Genomic DNA, 23,189 nt, shown 5'->3' on the forward strand with positions numbered 1-23,189 from the left:
TCATCCCGCCTGGCCTCGGGGAGATGAAGGGACACGGGGCCATGTGGGTGACTGAGGCACTGCGGGGGCAGAAGTCATGCACTTCTGTCCTGCTCTGCTATCCAGGGATCCAAGACGTGGCCTCCCTCTCTGTGTCATGGGGCCGCTTTCCTAGGCCCGTTGAAGCACCAGCTCTAGGGCTGGAAAGAGATCAGACCAAGCAGCCGAAAGCACTTCGGGCTGGAGATGAATCATCTTTTCGATCAAGATCCTTAAATACTAGGAAGGAGTATCGATCCCTAACTCTGGCTCCAGACCCCCACACTGGAATCCTGCCTCCACCATTTACTCAGGACACTACCTTGGACGAGGCCCCCAACCTCTCTGCTCCTACCTGTTTCGTCATCTATAAAATGGGAACCCGAGTTGCAACCAGATGTCAACGGGGAAGTATTGGGATCTCAGTTGTGACAGGTCCCGGGAAGATGAACGCCTCCCGCCGGGAGTAAGGTTGGCGATCAGCACGCAAGCACTGCAGAGAGACCCGCCGACATCAAGTGAAGGAAGACACAACAATCCACAGAAGGGGAGAAAACAGCCGCAAATCACTTATCTGATAAGGGACCTGTCTTCAGAATAGATAAAGAACTCACAACTCAACAGCAAATGGACAAACAAAAAAAAGGATTTTTTTAAGTGTGCCAAGTATGTGAATAGACATTTCTCTAAAAACAGATCTATAGTGGCCAGTTACCATGTGAAAAGAAGCTCAACATCATTAATCATGAGGGACATGCAAACCCAAACCACAGTGAGATCCCACTTCATACCCACTAGGACGGCTAGAGCCCCGAAGACAGGAGGCGGTGAGGATGCGGAGACACTGGAATCCTCAGGGGATGTAAGATGGTGCGGCCACTTTGGAAAACAGTCTGGCAGGTCCTCAAATGATTAAACATATTGCAATCCTATGGCCCATAAATTCCACCCTTAGGTATCTACTCAAGAAAAAGTGAAAACCAGAGTCCACGTGAAAACTGGTCCACGAATGTCCACAGCAGTGTTCTTTAAATATCCAAAAAGTGGACACAAAGAAAACATTCGTCAGCTGAGATATGTATGACCAAACTGTGGTGTGGCCATAAATGGAGTGTTATTCAGCAACCAAAGCAAAGCACTGACCCACGCTCCAACATGCATGCGCCCTGAAAGTATTATGCTCAGTGAAAGAAAGCCGCGTGCTGGATAATTCCATTTACAGGAAATCTGCAGAACGTTCACATCTGTTGGGACAGAAAGGAGACGAAGCTGGGGATGGGGACAAGAAATGGGCGGTGGCTGTCAATGGCGGGGGGGCGATGCAAAGTTTCCACAGTTAGGTTATGGTGATGGTTGTACAACCCCAAATATACTAAAACCCACTGAATCGTACATTTTAAATCAGGTGGAGTGCCAGTATTAAGCTATATCCATGAATACAATTTTATTACATGATATTGGGAATATATAATATTAGCTGTTATATATATATATATATATATATATATATATATATATATTTTTTTTTTTTTTTTTTAAAGAGAGAGAGAAGCCGAAAAGTGTTCTGTGGCTGTAAACTACCTCACACACACCCATGTCAGGAGGAAAAGGATCAGGAAGGGGGAGAGTCCAAGAGGAATTTTGGAGAGTGTGGTTTTGCTGCTGGGGGCTTTTCCCCCAATCCCAGTGAGTCTTCCAGAGCACAGAGCACAGGGGAGACAGAGCCTGGCTCAGGCCCGAAAGTCTGAAAGGTGAGAAGGCAGGCGGGGGGACAGACAGAGGGGCTGCCTTGGCCACCTCCATCCCAGGCTTGCCTGAGGCCGAGAGCACGTAGGCCGGCCTGGGGCCCCCTCAGATGCTGTCCGAGAGGGCCACCTGTTGGGCTGAACAGACTTCAGCGGGAGGAGGCTGCAGGGAGCGAGGGACGCGTGGGCCCAGAAGGGTTGTCCCCCGCCTGAAGGAGAGTGTGCCCGGTGGGCAGGAACCCCCTCCTGATTCCCTCCCTCCTTCCCTCTCTTCCCATAAGTCGGGAAAACCCAGTGAGCCTCCTCAAACACGTACACACACCACAGGTGCCAGGCAGGAGCCAACAAAGGGGAAGAGAGCGGACTGACTGAAGTGCCAAGTTCACTGGCACTGGGCACATTGTCGATGGACCAGAAGGGCTTTCATTCCCTGAGAGTGGCCACAACAGGCCCGGGACTCGCCCTATTACCATGTGGGCGCAGGGACAGCAGAGAACAGATTAAGGGCAGTGGTAGACAAAGAAAGGGGCTGCATAAGCACACCCTACAAGTTGTGCCTAGTAGTCCTACTGGGGAGGAGTAACCAGGAGAAAGGGCAGTTGGTGGTGCCTGGCTCCAGCTGGGTACCAAGGCTCGCTACCATCTAGTCATTGGCGCTGGTACCATGATCATCGTTAGGGCTTTAGAGCTGAATCCCCTTTGGAATCCATCCTCCTCGATTCACTGATAAGGGAACTGAGAACCAGAGAGAAGTAACTTTTCCAAGGTCACACAGCAAGGTGATGTCAGAGGCAAGTCTCCCAACTCCCGAGAGAGCGGGGCTCTCGGAACAGAGCCAGCCTATAGATGGTTCCCAGGGAGTAGAGGGGCCAGAGGGATTTGCAATTTTTCTCAAGAAGAGAGGGCTTGTATACATTTAAATCACCTCTCTACCTTCCCTCCTCCAGCACTTCAATAATAATAATAATAATAATAATAATAATAATAATAATGATAATAATAGACACAAATTACCACCAGCATAGTAAATACCAGGCACTCTGGATTTCACCTTTCACATACATTACCTCATTGGATCTTAACAACAATCTCATGAGGAAAGTACCGTTATTGTACCCATTTTATAGATATGACATTTGGGTCTCAGAGAGGTAAAGTGTCTTGACCAAGAAACACACTTATAAACAACAGGGCTTGGAACCAGATCTAGACTCTAGATCCCACAGACTTCATCCCTATAGTAGATCTTAATCTGTTCAACATTATTGCCACTTTCCATCTTCCGTGCACCATTTCTCTGCCCCCTTTGAATTAGGCTTGGGTGTGTGACTTGCTCTGGCCAATGAAATGTCAGCAGAAGGCACATGTGTCACGTCCGGGCAGAAGCAGGAGGCACTCACAGTGTCCTCCACCCACTGTGGCAGCAATGACGGAAACAGCTATGGGATGAAGCCACCACCAGCCTGGAGTAAATACGATGAACACAGGCCCCTTGCCAACCCACATGAACACAGGCCCCTTGCAGCATGGGCAAGAAACATATATATATGTTTTTTGGAGTAAGAATTTGGGGTTTTTTTACCCAGCATAACCAAGCTTCTCCTGACTTCTACAACCACCACTGAGCTACACTGTTCTCCCTGCTCCAAGCTCACGAGGTGGGAAGGTCTGAGAGGGAAATACAGCAGGTCTATCTTAGCGCCTCCCAACTCACAGAAAGAAACAATGATCAAGCTCAAATAAACAGAAAGAACCAGTCCTCCGATCCCCTCATTTTACAGGAAATAAGGGAGATCTAAAGAAAAGGAGTTACCAAGGACACCCAAACCCAAATCTCCAGGCCAATGTCTGTCTGGGTCTGTCTGTCTCTCTCTGCTGGTCTCTTACTTATTTCTCTCTCCTCCTCACTCTCTATTTGCTGTGTCTCTCTCCCTCCCTCTTTCCTCTCTCAAAAAAAAAAAAAAAAATCAGAGAATTCTTGGACAAGCCCAGCTCAGGAGAAGTCAACGCAGACCAGGGACTCCTGGCTGCCATCACAGAGGCTCTTCCCCGGCTCAGACAACAGTGCTTTAGGAGGCACTGGGTGTCCTACAGAACTGGAAGTTCACCCCTGAGGAAGGGAATGTCTCTCCTCACAGATCCTGAGGGCTGAGAAACTTGGGCACAAAACCACACCCCCTTGTCACCAGCCCCTGGCTCTTGGGGGACTTCCCACAGAAACAAAGGAGGGCCTGATGGGCACCACGCAGGAGAAACCCAGAAGAGGGGTGGTTCCCGGCTGCCCTTGCCGTCTGCAGCCAGGCCCGGGGGCTTGTCATGGTCTCCATTCTTTCTTTTGGCCCTGAGCAATCCGCTGCTGTGCCCAGCACGCACCCCTCTTCCCCGATACCCACTTAAGGTGCGAGAGACCCTGAACAACTCAGTGTCCAAGGAGGTTAGGGGACAGGAGAAGTGAATGGGGACAGTGAGGCAACTCAGGCCTGGCCAGCCTCTGGGCTGCTTGGAGGTGGAAGGCAGCCCACAGCTCTCGGTATGGAACTCGCTTCCGAGAAGGCTTGCCCTGGAACACTCTGGAGGAATTTGGAGGCTGCTCTGTGCAGCATAGGCAAAAAATACAGCCCCACTCCCACCCACAGGGAGCTGGGATCTGGGCACGGGGCTTCAGAACTCAGGCCAAACAGCTAATGGGGCTTCTGGAGGCTGTGAAATGTGGTGTCAGCCAGAGCGCTGAGCTGGCAGGCTCCAGACCAAACCAGAGGAAGACAGAGACAGCCTGCAAGGAGGAGGCTGGTGGGGGGCCAGACCATTCTCCCCTCCCCCCGCCCTGGACCTTCTCTTCCCCCCCTCCCCCAACTCAGGACCAAGGCTCCAGGCATCCAACTACAGGCAACCCAGAAAACTCCTTCCTCGGTGTCATGGGCTGACGTGTTTCCCCCCCAAGTTCATATGTCGAAGTCCTAACCCCCAGTACCTCAGAAATGGGACTGTATTTGGAAATAGGGCCTTTAAAGAGGTAATTAAGTTAAAACGCGGTTGCATGAGTGGGCCCTCAGTCCCGCCTGACTGGTGTCCTTATAAAGAAGGGATCAGGACCCAGATGCACACAGAGGGAGGACAGAGGCAAGGGAGAAGCCCGCCCTCTACAAGCCCCACCCTCTACAAGGGCTGTTGACACTGTGCTCCCAGACTTCTGGCCTCCAGAACTGTGGAAACATGCCTGTCTGCTGTTGAAGCCGCACAGTCTGTGGGATTTTGTTGTGACCGCCCACACAGACTCAGACACCAGCCCGTGGGGTTCACCAGACGGTGCTCCTCCCGACGTAAGGAGTCCCGGAGATGACAGGTGCTTTCCCTGCTCCCCAGACACATGTCCCGAGGCCTGGACTCTTCTCCAGTCAGAAAGTTCTTGATATTGAGCTTCTCTCTGATTCTTCACCTTTTATCACTTCCCCTTCCTTCCGGCCTGAGTGCAGGGAGCCATACGGGTCCCTGAGCATCCATGGTCCACCACACACAGGCAACTCTCCCTTTTCCCTCTATTTCTGGTTCAATTACTGGACCTGTACAAAGTGAAACGGCCTGCCGCGTGTGGTGGTGAGCTCTCTGCCCTCTAAAGGTGTGACAAGTTGGACAAGCATCTGCAAGGACCACCTGAATTACGGGTGTGGAGCGCTGAATACGCTGAGCTCCAAGGGAGGTGGGAAGGGACCAGAGTCAGACCCCTGGATTCAACAGCAACCCCATGTCCTATGTCATGACCTCCCCCTCAGCACAACACCCGTCGGCACAATGGGGTCAGTACAACAAGAGTGGAGGTCACGCAAAGTGGGGCTCCACGCGTGAGGGTTTCCTCCCCCTCTGGCAGATCCCCGGCCTCTCGAGCCTCAGGGTCCTCACCGTGGCAGGGGGGCATCAGACAGGCTCCATGACTGGCCCGGGCCACCCCAGAGAACAGAAGTCCCATGGATTTTCTTCCCTCATTTTGCTGCCGAGATCGCTCAGCGATGTCCTGAGGGGGTGGAAACTTGAACTGGGAATGGGGGGGCTGGAGGGAGACGGGGGTGCAGGCATCAAGGAAGGGGTTAAACACAGAGTAGTTCCCGGCACAAAGGGTTAAGTCAGGGTCTCCTGCAGGAGCACGAGGAACAGGGGGTGGAGGGCTGACGGCCCTCACCGCAAGCAGGCGGCCCTCGAGGAGCAGCGCAGGCCAGAGATAATCTCTCTCTGTTCCCCAGTGCCTGGCTCAGCGCCCCCTGCCTTCCCCTCTGAGTCACCCGGGGGCCTCCAGACGGACTGGCCTGGCCTCTCCGATCCCCCTCCCTCACCGGGCCTGAAATAGGAGAGGTGTGCCACTTCCAGAAATGGCCTCACCTCACCTCAGACACACCACCCCTCCCTATTTTGCGAGGCCATCCCCTCACCAGGGCATCGCACTGTGAGCAGCCCCACACCCTCCTGGGTGGGGGAGGGGGGCAGTATAGGGACGTCAAGGGATGCGCCTGAGCGCTTCCCTGCACTGAAGCCCAGCTAAGCACCTGCCGCGGGGCCAGCCCGGTGCCCTCCCAGCTGCTACGCTCCAGGTACCGCTGCGTCCAACCCCTCCCTCACCCTGAGACTCAGGACAGGGGTCCTCTGGTCGGCCCAGCGGTGAGAGGTGGGGACGGAGGGGGCAGATTCATCCAAGCTCAGTGGCACCCAGGGAGTGTCACGGGACCTGGCGCCCGGAATACAGGCATCTGTGGTTACCAAAACAGCACGGTGGTTAGCGCTGGGTTCCACACCCAGGTCTGCTCTTTATTGGTGAGGCAACCTTACACAGGTTACTGAACCCCACTGTGCCCCAGTTTCCCTACCCAGGCACGATAACAGTGCCCACCTCACAGAGTAGCTGTGAGCGTTAGGTGAAATGGTGACTCGCAATGGCTGGAGTGTGGCAAAGCCAGAGCGGGCTCCCGAGGCCAACGGGCGCCCCCCTTAGCCTTGTCTGCAGACGCCTGAGATGCTGGCCACAGTCACGACTGACGTGTCAGAGACTCCTGAGGAGCCACGACAGGCCGCCGCCCCCGCTCCTACTCCCCAGAAGGTGCTCCAAATGATTTGTCGACCCAATCCTCCTTTCACAGCAGAGCAAACCGAGGCCCTGAGAGGACAGCATCTTGTCAGAGGATCTGAACCTGGATAATCTGGCTCCAGAGGCCACATTCTGGACCCCTACCTAAACTGCTTTCCATGAAAATGGGTGCATTATGCCAATGACACCCCAAGTCTATAGAAGAGGAAACTGAGACCATAGGAAGGCTAAGTAAGGCCTTCAGTTACAGAGGGGGGCATCTGGGACCTGGACCGGACCCAGGCAGTCGGGCCTCAAGCACGCGTGCTCACCCACTCTACTACAGCACCTCGGGCTTAGCCTGCCTCTCCCGGTCCGTGACTTCCTCGGGGAGCAGGCAGAGCCACCTGGGGTACCACATACCCACAGAGCCCATCCCCCCAGCCCTAGGGCCACTCCAGGGAGCCCCCAGGCACCTTCCAGGCTCCAGCTGGAGCCATCTCCTGAGCACCCCAGAAGGTGCCCTTACCCTTACCCCAACTAGTACATGGGGAAACTGAGGCACAGAGTCTTGTCCACAACTAAGGAGACAGGCCCAGGCCTCCTACTTCCCTCTCTGGACCAAGAAAATTAGCCAGAAGAAAATGCTTTTCTCTCTGGGCCCCAGAACCTAGAACCTTCCAGAAGTGCCTCCAGCCAGGAAGAAAAGCAGGATTGGAATAATGACCACTGCTCCCACCCGACGGCTGGCTTTCCTGTCCCTGTGGGGGATGCAGCCCAGCGGCGGCGGACAGGCAGGGTCTGTCCCGGTGACCACCCCAACCGCGTAGCTCCCGGTCCAGGCCAACCGTAGTCAGGACAGGCCAGGCCAGGGAAGAGGACAGCAGAGCCTCCTTCTGCTTCCCCTGCCTTCCCTTCCCACTCTTCAGGCACAGGGCCGGCTTCTCAGCCTCCAGACAGGAGCCCCTCTGTCCCTGCAGGATGAGCTGACCTTTCACTGGTCACAAAGTCCCACTGGTTCCGTCCCCTGCCTGGGGGAACGGATGACGAGAGAAGAGTCGGGGGCTCACTCAGCCTCTCCTTCCTCCCCGTTCCTGCCTCTCACCGCTGCGGTCCCCCTCTGCTCTGCCATCTGCCCCTTGCCTTCCCTCATGGCCACTGTGTCCCCACCATGCCTTCCCCAGCCTCTCCTTTCCCCTAACTAGCTTACCTTTTGTTTGCCTGGCCCTTTACAGTTTACGGAAGGTTTTTACATTTACCATTGCACAGAATCCACAGCAGGGAGAGATGGGGAAACATTGAAAATACCTTCAGATTGCCAAGTGCTCTTGTTAAAAATGCAAACATCCCCAGAAGGATGAACAATTAGGCTGGCAGCCACTGGTAGCTCAGAACTAATTCATTTCATCCTCTGCCCTTCTCCCAGCCACTCAGCACAGCAGAGGGGGCCGGGCAGTGGGGAGGAGTGCTTGGGGCGGTACCTCAGCAGGGTGGGGTGTCTGGGCCCCTGGGGGGAGGATGGGGAGGACGGGAACTAAGGTAGGCTTGAGGACAAGCCATCCACTTTGCAGTGCTGCCTGTAAACAACATGCTCTCATCAAGCCCTAAATTCTAGCCCAACCACCGCCCGCATCCCACTCGCTCTGAAATCTGTCACTCATTCTGGTATCTCAAAGGTCAGAGGGAGAATCTTTTTTCAAGAAAAGACCTAGAAGGCTTGCAGGGTGGAGTCAACAAATCCAGAACGCTGGAGAAGAAGGTGGAAGGAGGCAGGGGGGTGCAGAGGATCAGGAGAAGGTGGGGGCCGGCAGGACTGGCTCTCCCTAACCCGGATCTGCCACAGGACCCAGAGTCCCTGGGACGGCACAGCCCCACCCTAGGACCAGCTGCAGCCTGGAGGCTGGGAGCTGGTGTCCTTGAAAGGACATATCCTGGGCTGGCCGTGAGGGTAAATCAGAAGACCCTTCCTTCCAGGGGGGGAGGGGTCTAAGTTATCCCCAACGGAAGACTGGGGGATGGGCCGACAGTCCTGAGGATCCTTCCAGCTCCCTCATGCTGCAGTCCCAGGACCAAATCAGAAAAGCGAGTCTATGCCAAACCCCAGACAGGCGTCTCAAGGGCTCCTGGGCTCCAGGCATGCTAACTTTTGGAAGCCCCGCCCCGCCTCCCACATTCAAATCAACCACACAAACAAATACAACCCACAACTAACTCTCAAGGACTGAACTGAGTTGCAGTTGCCCACTTGACATAATGCTAGGTTTTGTAGCTAAATTAAACATGCATTAATTTCGACTGCGGCTTACTTTTCAAATTTTGGAGCCTATCAGTTTCCAGCTCTCAAACATTTTTGTTGGCTATTGATGAAAGCTGGTAGGCCCTGCATGCTGTGTCTAAGTCCTAGTGCTCTGACCCAGGGAAGTCAGGCCACGAGCCTGGAGACCTCTAAGAGCAGGTTTCAAAGAAATCTAACAAAGCGCTGCGTTTGCTGCACGGGAGTTTTGTCAAATGCCACTCAAGGCCCCCTCCTCCAAGGAGCCCTCCCAGGCCACTCCAGCTCTCAAGAACTCCTCCCCTGCCAGTCAGGTCATTGTGGCTGTTTGGCTGCATTCTTTAGCTCTGTCTTCATTATTTCATACATTCCTGTTTTGTCTTATAGTCCCCCACCCAACTGGGAGCTCTCCCAGTTGCCCTGGACCTGTGCTCTGCCTCCTCTCTGAACCCCGTACGGTGCCACAGCCCACCAGCAGTGCCGAGGCCACGGGAACAGGGCAGTGCTGCGTGGAGGGGAGCTGGAAGCCCAGGTGCCACCTACCCTCCAGGCCGTCCTCTCGAGGCCCATCGAAGTTGTCATAGGAATCCCAGCGGATGAGGGGGTCGGAGGTGTTATAGTCCACCGACACGCTCGGCCCGTTCTCCAGGTGTTCCATGCCTGAAGGAATGGGGTGGGAGGGCAGTGAAGAGAAAGGGGGGGGGAAAAGGATCAACAGCTGGAAAAACAGAAGAAGCCAACAGCTCCCCCATGGCTGCTCCCTGAGGGGCTTCTCATTTTCCTGACCATGGTGGGGTGCGGCCAGGGGCTTAGAGTGGACAGAGAACCCAGGAGTCTGGTTTCTTGCAGCCTTCTTTTGTCTTGTTTTGTTTTATGGTGGGGGTGGGCAGAGCAGAGGGCGAAGGAGAGAGAGACCCCCAGGCAGGCTCCACGCCCAGCACGGAGCCCGACATGGGGCTCAATCCCACGACCCTGAGATCATGACCTGAGCTGAAATCAAGAGTCAGACGCTCAACTGACTGAGCCACCCAGGCGCCCCTGGTTTCTTGCATTCTTGAAAAGGCTCGTACCCGGTTATAGGGGTAAATCAAGACAGGACTCTGAGGAAAGAAGGAGAAAGCTGGGGGGCCCTCTGGCTAGATGTCTGACTCTTCTTTTTCCATGTCCCAGAGGCCCCTGGGGCAGTGCCAGGAGACCAGAAAGTCTGCCCCTGGAGTCAGGGGTAGTGTGGAAGAGGTTTGTGATGAGCAACATGGGGTCAAGGACAACAGGGAAATCACGGCAGGACACTGAGAGGACACAAGGTCATTCTAGCCATCCCCCTGCCTCCCACTTAAGATGCTCCCGGCTCCAGGCAGAAATCTGAGGGGAGAAGCAGTCTCTCCTACACATCCACAGAAAAATGAAGACCGCACAAGCCGCACGTCCTGCCTCCTAGGGCAAGTCCCTTTCCTGACTTGGCAGTCCTTCCTTGAATCTTCCCAGAGTCCCTCCATCTATAGCCTAACTTCGTCTCGTCTCATTCTATTCTCAAATAGGATGGAGAACAACTGGTCTCCACATATAACCAGTCTAAAGGCTTAACAGCTATTATTAAATTGGCCTTCTCATCTTCAGGTTGAACCACCTCAGTTTTCATAAATACTTCTCATCCATCTAGTACTCTGAATGTCCCTTCAGCCACTCCCTCAATCTGCCACAGCCCCCAGTCTCTGAATATAATGGGATGGTGACCTAATGGGACCAGTTTATCCAGCCCAGCACCTCTTGGTCAGCTCTTTTATTTTTATTATCCAAAGAATAAGTCATTGGTTCACATTTAGCTGGAGGTCCACTGTGATACCCAGATCCTTTACTGCTGGCCTGCCTCTCATTCACAGGTAACTTGATAGTTGTAGAGCGCATCAGTGGGAGAATGCTGGGGGTGGGGAGAGGACAGGTTAGGATGGAGGCAAGGGGGTGGAAAAATGAACTCTAACAAGCTTATACCTTGAATTTTCTCTGGTCCATAAGAAAATACAAATTCTACTTTGCCATATTCTGGAAATCTATCATCTGAAAAGGGAGAAGGAAAGACAAAAATGAGCAATTAATTCCCAAAAAGGACTCCAACTTTAATCTTTCTGGAGAAGGTTAAAATAATATGCATATATATGGTTGATAATATCATATACATACAATGAAATAAGCCTCTTGCCCACCTTTGGCCCCGGTCCTACTTGCCTGAGATAACCATTCCCAACCATTCCTATTTCTTGTTCCACTAGCAGTTACTTCTAAGACTCTAAATAATAGCCACTATTTTTATGCCACCATTTCCTGATATACCAATTTCAAGTAATCTCCATTGATTGACCACCATGAAGATAATGAATTTGGCCCACTAATATCGCTCCCACCTCCTTTCCTATTAAATCTAGTAGTAGTAGTAGTATTTATTCTGATTGCCTTTGAAACTTTAAATACTATAGCTAAGCCTCTATTTCTTGAGCTGTCCATTTTCAGTGGTGTCCCCTGACTCCCTCCGTGTAAGAGGACAAAGTTTGTGCCCCCACTTTCCCCTGCCTCTACCAACTCTACCTTTATGTTGTCTGTTACCCCTTTATTTTTCCCTGTTAAGACTGATAAGATTTACATTCTGTTATGTAATTATCATGGAATCTTCTGCTTCTGCCCTCCTGGCTCCAGTACAGAAGAAACTCATCACAGAAACATCTTTCTACTGCATGAGCCAGACTACATTTGGGGGGATCAGGCTCCTCTCCACCCCCTCCCCACCCCCCAAGCCCCAGCTCTACTCTCTGCTCTTGGCCTAAGCCCAGTCTGGACAGATTGCCATCCACTGCTTGTGAGAAGAGAAGTTACAGTAGGGATGGTAGCCACCCATCATGCCTATGTATGTCTCCATCACTGCAAGCACCACTTCATTGTACCCCGCTTATGTGTCTCTTTCTCCCATGGAACTGTGAGTTCCCTGAGGGTAGGGCCTGACTTCTTTCTCTTTGTATCCCCAGGGTCTAGCACATGCCTGGCACACATAGACCCAAAAGTATTTCTTGGTGGATGGATGGATGGATTGGGATGGATGGGTGGATGGATGAGTGGATGGGTTCAGATGGGTAGGTGGACAGATGGATGGATTTGGATGAATGGATGGATATGGATGGTTGGATGGATGGATAGATGGATTTGGATGGGTGGGTGGACAGATGGAGGAGTGGATAAATGGGTGGTTGGATGAATGGATGGATTTGGATGAGTAGGTGGATGGATGGATGGATGGATGGATGGATGAGTGAATGGGTGAATGGATGTGGATATTGTCCCAGGTCTGAATGTGATACAGACAAAACCTTAAATAGATAAAGAAGCAAAGGGAGACACCACCCTAACCACATTTCCTTCCCTCAAAAAATGGTTCCCCCTTCACTGTTGCCATAGGTCCTCCATTATTGCTCTTCTACCTTGTGGTATTATTCCTTGCTAGGTCTATGTCTCTATTCAATGAGCCCACCTTTGAAGGCATCATCAAGATCTTCCTTCCCAAAGACAACCCCCAGGTCATGGATGGCACAGGTGTGGAACTGCACTCGGAAGATGACATCTCGGGCGGGGCTCCGGAACTTCTTGTGGTAGCACTTCAGCTGGGTGGGAAGGAGAGCAGAGCCCATCAGGGGCCCCAGGAGGGGAAATCAGGTCTCAAGGAGCCTCCTTATTAGCTCCATGACTGAGACCCCAGGGCTCACCCAAACCTAATGAGGGAGAGGTCACCAATACCAAATAGGATCTCAGAGCTATCTAGGGAAACTTCTAGAAAGCAGAATGTTGGAGGCCAATCTCACCCTGTGGGAACAAAACTGTCCTCCCAAGAAGTTCCTGCACACAGAATGGAAAAAGTAGGAGTGAATTTAAATTGCAGGAGGAAAGACTGAAATTAGAACTGAGGGAGTCCTGTCACCACAGGAAGCAAGGAGGTAACAGCTCACAATGGCAGATATTTCCCTGGAGATATTCTAGAACAAGAGACAAGCGCAGGAGAAGGGATGTCCAGCTCTGAGGCAGAGGAAGGCCTTGCAGGAGGACTGAGGGCCTATGGCCCCAAGGCTGGCGGCCCATAGGAGTGACAATCTTGTCTGGGGAGGCAGGAGGAGAGCAGGAAGACAGAAGAAATAAAGGGAGGAGGGGGCTTGAGACAGAGGGGCAGCACTCACCAAGATGTCTCCCTTCAAGAGCAGTCCAGGCTCGATGGTGATGCAGATGCTGGTCTGGCTGTCTCCTTGGACGTTGCTATGGGGAGAGGTGAGCGGAGAAAAAGAGAGCTGCTGAGGGGGGCGGGCAGTGCGCTTGCTCCCGCTCCCCCTGCCAGAGGGCTCCTGGGAAGGCTTGCTGCCTCTGTCCCTCAGCCCTCTGTCAGATGAGATCCTCCTAGAAGAGGTCCTGGCCCATCCCCCCACACCCTTGTCCCTGGTCCTCGGCCTTGGGCCTCCGGCACCCCTGACCTCTCATTCGCGTGGAATACCTACTAGATGCCAGACGTGTAGACAGGCTGCATGGCCTGGTAGATCCGGAGAAAGGGCCGACACCCTGTAAGGGAGGGTGGTGTTAGCGCGGATGGTATGGGGGAGAGGGGGAAGGAAGGAAGGGCTGCGGAGAGGAGAGGTAGGAAGGAGAAATGAAAAGAGAAAGGAGGAAGAAACACTAGCTTTTCATCTGAGAGGCATTTTTAGGTTTACAAAACCCATTGCCGCATCCAACATCACGGGCCAGCAGGCACCGCCAGAACCGACCCCTCGAAGAGACCGGGGCTCAAAGAAAGCTCAGGAGGTGGCGCAGTCGAGACTCCAATCCAAGCCTATGTTTTCATCCCCTCAGGCTGCCTCTTGAGGAGAAAAGATGGGAGACAGGAGGGGAGGGAAGCCAGAGGGCTCGGGCAGGTACCTCCTTTAGACTCGAAGTTGGGGATGCCGTGCATGATCACGTGGTGCAGAAACAAGGGCTTGTTGTTCATTTTGATGGAGCCAGAGAGTAGGCCACTGAAGTAGTGCACATACCTGGGGGCAGGGAGAGGGGCAGCTTCAGCCGGGAGAGCCGTCCTAGAGCAGAGCCATCCCCGTCTCTTTTCTGCCCCCGCCTAGCCCACCCCCCACCACTCTCCTAGGCCTCCTGGAACCTGGGGTCTCCACCCCAGCACAGTCCTTCCTCGCTGCCTGGAGCCCCAGGTAGGGAGGACAATGAGCAGGTAGGACTCAACCAGGAGCTGCATCTAGCCAGTACGGCCGTTTGGGGGTTCTCTGGCGCCCCCTGATGGTCAGCATGAACATCTCTTTCCAGCTTCACTCCCAGCCTAAAAATCTCCTGCTGGACCAAAATTCCTCCCACACATCCCTGACATCCCTCACATCATTAAGCAGCTCACTACTGTACAAGGCAGGCTGATCAACCATCAAACATCTCTAACACCCTCACACTGGGCTTAAACCAAGCTTACACTTATACCCAAGGCCCCAGTTCTGCCCTGACCCACCCACTAGCCACATGACCGTCCAACAAACAGTAAGAGCTTAATAATTAGAGTCCTTCACTTTTTTACATCACACTGAAGTGTATGAAATCCCTCTGTATGTGGTATTGAAAGACATCCAACTCCCACTAAGCATTCCTATATCTAGGATCAACACTCCCCCATTCTTTTTGGATCTTATTGGAAAAATGCAAGAATTAACCCATCTCCACTCCTTCTAGAAGAGAAGGGAAACTGGGTCCAGAAAGAGTTGCTGACACATAGCAAGAACATACAAAGCTGGGGGTGGACGGGGAGAGAAGGAAAGCAGTCTGAACTTCAGTGCACCTGCCAGAAAGAGAGGTCAGTTCTTTTGCTGGGGATCGGTCGATGCGTCCTCCTTTTCTGAATGGCCAGAGGACGCCGAGCTAGGCCAGCCAGATCAGAATGAATCCTGAGACTCCGTGAGGGGCAAGCGGGCTCTCTGAGGCTAGTGGAACCAGAACCCACATGACCATGACAACGGTCCCCTCCTGTCTCTTGGCTCCTTGGCCCACCTCCAGGCCTGCGGGCCTCTGTCCCTGGGCCCGGGTGGGGCCACCTCACACTACCTAAGCCAGATAATCTGATGGGCAGCACCAGTTCCTATTCAGCCCCTGCCCAGCCCCCAGCCCCATTACTCAAACCGGAAACCTGGAATGGCGGTTCCTATCAGATCTCTGGATCATGCCAACAGGATGTGTCTGTGTGCTGGGGACAATGAGTCCAGGGGTGGGGTGACAATGAATGGGGGAGTGGCAGGCAAAGCCCCTCCCTCCCTCTCTCTCTCTGCCCACCTCTCCCCCAGCTGCTCTATTGCCTACAAATGACACTGCCCAGAAGGCGGGAAAGTGGCAACAAATACGTGATGAAGCCAGCAGCCGTACTTTCACACACGGGCCCGGACCGAATGACCCACCCATAAGCAGATGCGCTTGCAGATACAAGCTGCCAGGCGGACAGATTACATAAACATCCCCCACCAGCTGCGTACTGTGTGAGCGCAGTGCACATTGTGGAGTCCCGGAACGCTCCACCTGCTGAGAGAGGACACGGATCCCGTTCCCCAGGCCTTGAGCTTCGGGGACGTGGCTGCTCAGCCCACTCTCCAAGCCACATTACTCTCCTCATCCTTCACGGTCAGACTCGTGACCAAGGCCACCAGTCATATGCAGCCAGCAGGTACTTGAACTACTGCTCGTTCCTCCCCGGGAAGGCTCTCAGTGATCCCCAGCTGCTGCGTCGGGCAGCCCAGCCAGAATTTTCTGCACATGGACATCCGGTTTCTGATGGCTGACCCTGAGACCGGCTTCCGGCTGTCCTGTGCCGGTGGAAGGCCCTGGGTGGCCTGAGCACTCACTTGTGCTTGGGCTTCCCGCTACAATGGCAGACACACTCACCAGCGGAGCCAACAGCCTTCTAAGCAAGGTGGGGGTGATGGGGGATAAATGGGGAACCCCAGCATGGAGAGGCCAGGGGCTCCTGCTAGCCTGGTCAGCATTCTGAGGGGCTAGAAAAGTCAGGGGGATGCTTTGGCCCCTAGGCCAGCCTACTTGCTGTTCCTCTGCATGGTCATGGCAGACCTGCACTCAGATGCTTCCTTCCTCCCCTCAGAGCTCGCCCCACACGTCACCTTCTCCGAAAGTTCAGCCCTCATGCCCACCCCATCACTCTCGAAGCCATCACGCGCTGTTTGGGTTTTTCCCCCTTCCAAGTACTTCTCATGACCTGAGAGTACATTGATGCCTCGTGCCCTGCTGAAACAGTCCCGCGGCCACAGCACGCAGAGCCGTGTGGCACATCATGGGCGTGCGGCGGGCCCACCGCTCTGGCCACGGGGGGCTGGGCCCCATTCCCCATCTGCAGGTCTCCCCTCTGGGCCTGGGCTTCTGCCTTGCACTCACCTGCAGCCTCCCCACAGCCCACCAGCCCTGATTCTACCTGTGCTCACCTGTGGACCAGACATTATTACACAGCACGTTATCCACAGAGCAGAATCCAGCCCTCAGGACTGGGGGTGGCACAGCCCCGGGGCAGGGGTCCTGGCCTGGCCTGAGTTACAGGCCCCAAGTACCTTCTAGTTCTGCTGCTACTCGCTGTGGATCCTGGCCATGCTGAGTCCCCTCCCCCTAGGCTCAGGCTTCTCATCTGTAAAATGGGGATGCCCTGGATGGTCATACAGTAGTTGTCATTATTACTCAGGTTCGGCCTCAAATCCACCACCTCCCCACAGGTGTTCCCTGACCCCCTTCATTAAATAGCCCCAATCTCCTCCATCAGGTCTATCCCACTCTGTTCTCTTTCTTTCCTAGCACCAGCCACTACGGAAATGGTCCTATTGGTCTACTTACTTGTGCGATGTCCATCTTTCTCAATGGGATATCAGCTCACTGAGGGCAAAGCACTTTGTCCTGTTCAACTAGATATCTCTAGCACTTGGAATGTAGTAGAGCACCTAAAACTTGTCCAGTGAATGAATGAATCATCTCTGCCCTGCTCTCTGCCTGGGCTGCTGTGGACTCCAATGAGACCACGTGCTTGAGAGCCCTTGGTTAAATTTTCAAAGCTCTTCCAGGAGAAGATGACCCTTATGGTAAGAATCTGTGACCTCCCCAGAGCAGGTAGCGATGACGTCAGCCTCCTAAAGGCTCACCCATGCACGGAAGCAGTCCTGCTTCCAGGACCAAGAAATAGCACTGCCTTCTTATACAAACTGCCTTCTTGCACCCAGACCTATGTGTCCCCCACCAATCCCCACTGCTCTCCAGCACTGGCCTCAGGAGCCAAGTGCCATGCCCACCTGTAAGTGCACACAGCGGCCCATGGGTTCACCCATGTCCCTGAGCTCACACCACTCCAGGTTGGCACCAGAATATGCATGTTCGGTACACCCCCACCTAGGCATGGCTGTTCCATCCCCTGTGGGTGCGTAAGGCCAGTCCCCAAGATAGCAAGCGCACACACACACACACACACACACACACACACACACAGGTGCATGCACTGGCTGTGAGCCCTGGAGACCCACCTTCTCTGGGATGGCTGGCCAATTGGCACAATCTTATCCTCATAGAACCGCTTCATTGCAAACCGGTCCAGGGCCTGATCAGCGCTGCAGGGAGAGACGGGTGGTCAGAGGAGCCAACTTCTATGTCCGAGAGCCCCTTGTCTCCCCACCCCTGCTCCCCTAGACCTGTGGAGCCCTCCAGCCACCCTATGCTAAGAAGCTTTCAGAAAAAGAGTGCCCCAGCATCTCTACATCCTGTGTGCTGCAGGACTCGGGGAGGGGGCTTTGGAGCCAGACAGCCTGGGTTCCCATAGCAAGTCTGCCACTTACTTATTAGCCTTGTGTCCTGAATCAGGTTATTTAACCTTTCTGAACCTGATTTCCCTCCCTGTCAAAGGTGAGTGACAAGGGCCTTCCTTGAAGGTTGTTATGGCAATTAAGTGAAATAACATCTATAAAAAGCTGTGGGCACACAGTAGGTGTACAGGAAATATTCACCATGAAGGGAAGATTAGGCTAGATTGAGTTTCTTAAACTCACAAAACTACCATCTAAGGCTCTACAGAACATTCTATCTATCCGCAAAGAGATCATTTTTAAAAGAAGAGACAGATGATGTAGCCCCTCTGTTCTTGACTCTCCAATGACATCCCATCCCAAACCCCAAAGTCCTTATCAAAGCCCACAAGGATGAGATAACTTCTAGATGGTTCTGCCAGACCCAGATCTGCCCTCCAACATTTCTTTTTGACTCCCTCTCCAGCTCACTCAGGGAAACAGAAGGCCTTTCTCCAAGGAAAAGTGGCTCGGAGAAGGTGGCTGGAGGCAGATGGGCCTGCCTCCCAAGGCTGCTCCCACCAGTGCTCCCAGTAGAGGGGGGGACTCTCCTTTCTCCCGCTCCCCATGCACAGCCACCTGCCTCAGAGCTGTAGGCTCCTCCCGCCCATCCTCAGCACCCCTCAACCCCAAGGAAGGGAGCAGTCACTGGGGGATGGGCGGAGGGGGTTCCCACTGTCAGTACTCAGGCTCTTACCTGGCAGAAATGTTGCTGTAGTGCATGTAAGCTGCAATGACAACGCCGATCCTGCCTCGGTTTCCCTAAAAGAACCCCAAACACAGACTTTACTTCTAAGGTCAGCCCATGCAGAAGCCCGGAGGAAAAAGGGGGCAGTGGCTGGAGAGAGGGCTGTGGTTCTCAGGGAGAACAGGACAGGGGAGGGGGATACAAGGGAGGGAGGCAGGTCGGGCTGAGACTCAAAGAGAAGAAACACAGCTGATCACCCACTACACTTGACGGCCCCATGAGCTCGTAACTCCCCATTTCTTGGGGGGGGGGCCCTGGGACAGAATCTACTATCTCCTAGAGAAGAGAATACACACAGGCTTGCACGCTCACATAATCCAATGCTACAGTCAGGCACACACACTCATCCAAGGACACATCTATGCACGTGCACGCACACAGGCGGCCCCCCGCTCTGACCTTATTGTGTAGAACAACAACGTTGTGAGGGTCTGCATTGAGCCAAGTGTCCATGGCCTTGCAGACGCTGCAGATCTTCTCCAGGGCTGGGGTGTGAAGGTCAGGCCAGCCAAATTCCAGTACCTGTGGTCCAAGCCATGAGTGAGAAGGGGCAGAAGCCCCAGAGAGTCGACCAGACCTGAATTTAGGGCGGGCCCTAGGTCCGATGCCTGGCGTCCTTATAAGATGAGGAGAGGAGCCACAGAGAGACACGAGGACACACCCCACACACAGGTGCCACGGCAGCAGCCACCCACCCACCTTGCTTCCTGCCCTGCCCATCAGCCCAGAGGGGAGGCGACGGTGTGGACACAGAGGACACTGGCCCAGGACCAGAGACCCTGGGTCTCTGAGTCTCTGCTCTGACACTGCCTCGCTCTGGGGGCCCTGGCAAGTCATGGCCCCTGTCCTGGCCTCAGTTTCCCCATATGTGTGTAAAGCTGATGACCCCAAGGTCCCTTCCACATGACTCTGACTTCAAAATGTGCCCCCAGCATTTCTCCCAAACTCTCCTCCCATAGACAACCCCAAGCCCGAGCTCAGGGACAAAGAGGGAAAGTGAAGGGCCCCCAGGTGTTCACAGCTCTTTTCCAGGCCCGGACACACAAACCATTGATTTTTCAGGCTGGCCGAGAGAAGCCTGAAGGGGACAGAGGGCAGATCCGAATGGCAGGCTTCAGGCTCCTCGAAACTTTTCTTAACTCACAGATCATTAAACGTAAAGAGAATTCATGCTCGGAGGAGCCGAGAGAGCAAATCTAATCTAGCCCATCCTATTTCAGAGGTGCAAACTGAGGCCCAGAGAACTGTCACCTGCCCAGGGTCACAAAGCAACAGGTACCAGAATCCAGGCGCCAGAGCAGACATCCGCACAAAGCCTGGGCTCAGCCTGCCGAGCCAGCAAGTGGGAACGGGTCATTGGCAATCCCGGGCCACTTTAAATCCAAAGTGCTTTTCAACGAGGCTAGAAATCCCATAGCTCCAGCCTCAACCCAGAGATACTACGTGCACCCCAGGGGGGGCAGACCTGGGTAGGAAATCGCTGTATCAAGCTTGGCTCTCTGCAATCTGTATTGCAAAAACAATAAATACGGGCTTTTCCTTGTTCCAAATAGAAGATGACACAGACACGGAATAGGCTTTGTGAAGTGTCTCAGCACTTCCTCCCAGATTCTAAAGTGGGGACCACAGGGAGAGGGACCCCAGCTGTTCTACTTCTCTTTCAGGCAACAGGAAGCCCCCACCCCTGATCAGCATCAGCTCACCTTGGCGTGGAGCTTCGTGATGTCAGGCCTCCGCTCAGAGAGGTTGAAAAGCTAGAAGGAGGGAAAGGAAGAGATTGTAAGATAATGCTTGCTGTCTTCTGTCTGTCTCTCTGTCTCTCTCTCTGTCTCCTCTACCCCTATGCCCCCCTCAGTGAAAATTCTACCCATGCAAGAGCTTACAATGGCGTCCCATCGGACACACACACACATTGACCAATAAGAACTCAACTATATGTTCTCAGGGTAAAGAGGAGGAGAAGGAAGTAGGTAGACACGGCCACTCCCCTCAGTGAGCGGACAGACGCCCAGGACTGAAAATGAGAAGGGGATGCAGTCTGTCTCAGGTCCCACGTGCCACCCACAAGGTGGGCATCTTTGCATCCTAAACAGGAATCCCAGTGTTGTTAACTGATAAGTATTTGGCCATCTCTAGTTTCCACTTCACATGTCAACTTCTCTCAACCACCACAAGAGGTAGGTGGTGTAATCAGACCCATTTTACAGATGCAGGACCGAAGATTTAGTGAGGTGAAGTGGCCAAGTCAGATGGTAAGAGCAGAGCCGGCATTCAAACCCAGGACTCTCCGATGTCTGAACCCAGAGCCCTCAACAATGCCCAACACAGCTGATGGACAGGCCTCCGCGGTGGATTCATAGCATCCCACAAAAATTCATATCCACCTGGAACTTCACAATATGACCTTATTTGGAAACAGAGCCTTTGCTGATGTAAGTACTTAAGGATCTCAAGATGAGATCATCCTGGATTTAGGGCGGGCCCTAGGTCCGATGCCTGGTGTCCTTATAAGATGAGGAGAGGAGCCACAGAGAGACACGAGGACAGAGGCAGAGACGGGAGTGATGTAGCGACAAGCCAAGGTCACCAAGGATTGCTGGGAGGCACCAGACACCAGGAAGGGGCATGGCCCTGCCAACACCTTGATTTGGACTTCTAGCCTCCAGAGCTGTGAAAAAAATTAATTCTGTTGTTTCCAGACCCCCAGTTTGTGGTCATGTGTTAGAGCAGGCCTAGGGACCTAAGATGGCCTCCCACACCCCGCCTCAAGCCTGCACCGTCTGGTTGGTGGGTCCAGCCCAACCCCACAGGTGCTTCCTTGTAACATGGAACTGAGCTCTCCTCTGGGGCCAATCCCCATGCCAGCTCTCTGAGAGTAGAGAAGAACTGCCAACCACCTCATCCACGTCTGTAAAGTGCTTCTGGGCCAGGCACCGCCCCGGTGCCAGCCACACAAGGTCCCATAGGATGCACGTTGCCACAACATGCCCTCAGACCTCAGCTCTGCCACTTCCGGATGCTGTCACCTGAGGCAGACACCCCACCTCTCGGCACTCCGGCGAAACCTGATTTCTAGGGCTAGCGTGCAGTTAAACCCGTGGAGAGCAGTTAGAACAGGGCCTGCCTCATAGGGAGCGCTCGAGAACATGAATTCCTCAATGCACACATATACACACACGCACACACGGGCACGTGTACACACGTGACTTGGGTCCAGATGCCGCATTCCAGCGACAGACACACTCCTCCCGGCAAAGTGGGGCCGGAGAGTGAGTGCAGACTCAGGCCACGAGCGAGGCACGTAAATCACGGGAAGAGGAAGAGCAGGAGTTGGCCCTGAGGGGCACCAGAAGCAAGGAGGTGGTGAGGAGAAAGGACAGGGGGCACCGGGCCCCACCCTCACCAGGTAGCTGCCGCCATGTTTGGACTTGAGCATCTGGGCCACCTCTCGGAGGTTGCTCCGGAAGTTCTCCTCGTTGGCTGTGCTGGGGAAGGAGACGGCGATGATCCTCTCCGTGACGTACACCAGGTCCAGCTCACAGCTGTCCTCCATGGTCCGGCTCACGCTCATGTTTCTGGAGGGACAGGAGGCAGAAGGGGGTCCAGATCAGAAGCCAACTCCTCAGGGCAAGGTTCAGGTAGCTGTACCTCCTACACACCACATGGGGCCCACAATTCCAACCCAGGAGGCTTGGCTCTTCCCTGACCCAGAGCCAAGGCCAGAGGCCTCCCCTAGCAAGGCCCATGCAGCCAGCAAGGCCAGCCTGGGAGCCTGGGAGCCTGGGCATACGTGGCCAGGGGCTGGCAGGATCTCGGGCCATTTCAGTCATGACAGCAATCCTAAGTGCCCATCCATCCTGTTGGCCCTGCCTTCAACCTGCGATCCCAGAGGTCAGGGCCAGGACGGGAGCCAGCTAGGAGCCCAGGAGTCCAGCTCAGCCTCCCCACACACTGCGGCCACCTGGTCTGGCGGTAGTCTCTCAAAGGATCCCGGGATAGATTTTGAAGAGGAAGGAGAGCCTGAGCTGGGTGCTCTCCAGCATCCCAGGGCTGAGCACTGGGCTGCCCTCCCCTTGCTCCCAAGCTGTAGAGTAGGTGGGGAGGCTTCTCAGGGGAAAAGGCAGCTCAGGTGACACGCTCACCTGGGCTCCAGGTAAGCCAGACCACAGTGCACATTCCAGCCCTCCCCGGAGGCAGGCCGGCTCCTGCCCTTTGTTCCCTGGCTCTCCCCCACCTCTGGCAGCTTCCACTGCCTGCCAGGGCTATTTCTTGGCAGTGGCCTCCGTGATTTCTAAGGGCCCAGGAAACAGAGGGTGCTGAGCCTTTGCTGCTGCCGTGGCAGGTGGCCCCCAGAAATCCCAGTGCCATCTGAGCTCCTAAAAGAGGTGGGAAGCCCCTGGGCTGGGCTCTGGGTGAGGGGAGGTAGGGGTTCACACCTTTACACCTCACCCAGCTTCTCTCCCAGCACGAGGGC

The 23,189-nt window shown here is 54.2% G+C and overlaps 1 protein-coding gene across 15 annotated transcripts in view; it reads right to left on the reverse strand.

The window, feature by feature from the left end:
• The window catches only part of TNS1 (tensin 1), a 201,537-nt gene that overhangs the window by 67,358 nt on the left and 110,990 nt on the right, over window positions 1-23,189 (reverse strand). For all 15 annotated transcript variants that reach the window (XM_078071304.1, XM_078071301.1, XM_078071302.1 and 12 more), the window contains 11 exons: window positions 22,119-22,290; window positions 20,419-20,469; window positions 19,115-19,237; window positions 18,665-18,729; window positions 17,653-17,736; window positions 14,024-14,136; window positions 13,609-13,669; window positions 13,297-13,372; window positions 12,600-12,729; window positions 11,075-11,140; window positions 9,629-9,745 (listed from right to left, as the gene is read on the reverse strand). In XM_078071304.1, coding sequence (XP_077927430.1) covers window positions 9,629-9,745; window positions 11,075-11,140; window positions 12,600-12,729; window positions 13,297-13,372; window positions 13,609-13,669; window positions 14,024-14,136; window positions 17,653-17,736; window positions 18,665-18,729; window positions 19,115-19,237; window positions 20,419-20,469; window positions 22,119-22,290 — 1,058 coding nt within the window. The remainder of the gene's footprint in view (window positions 1-9,628; window positions 9,746-11,074; window positions 11,141-12,599; window positions 12,730-13,296; window positions 13,373-13,608; window positions 13,670-14,023; window positions 14,137-17,652; window positions 17,737-18,664; window positions 18,730-19,114; window positions 19,238-20,418; window positions 20,470-22,118; window positions 22,291-23,189) is intronic.

This window comes from Halichoerus grypus, chromosome 4, assembly GCF_964656455.1.
Source record: "Halichoerus grypus chromosome 4, mHalGry1.hap1.1, whole genome shotgun sequence".
NCBI lineage: Eukaryota > Metazoa > Chordata > Mammalia > Carnivora > Phocidae > Halichoerus > Halichoerus grypus.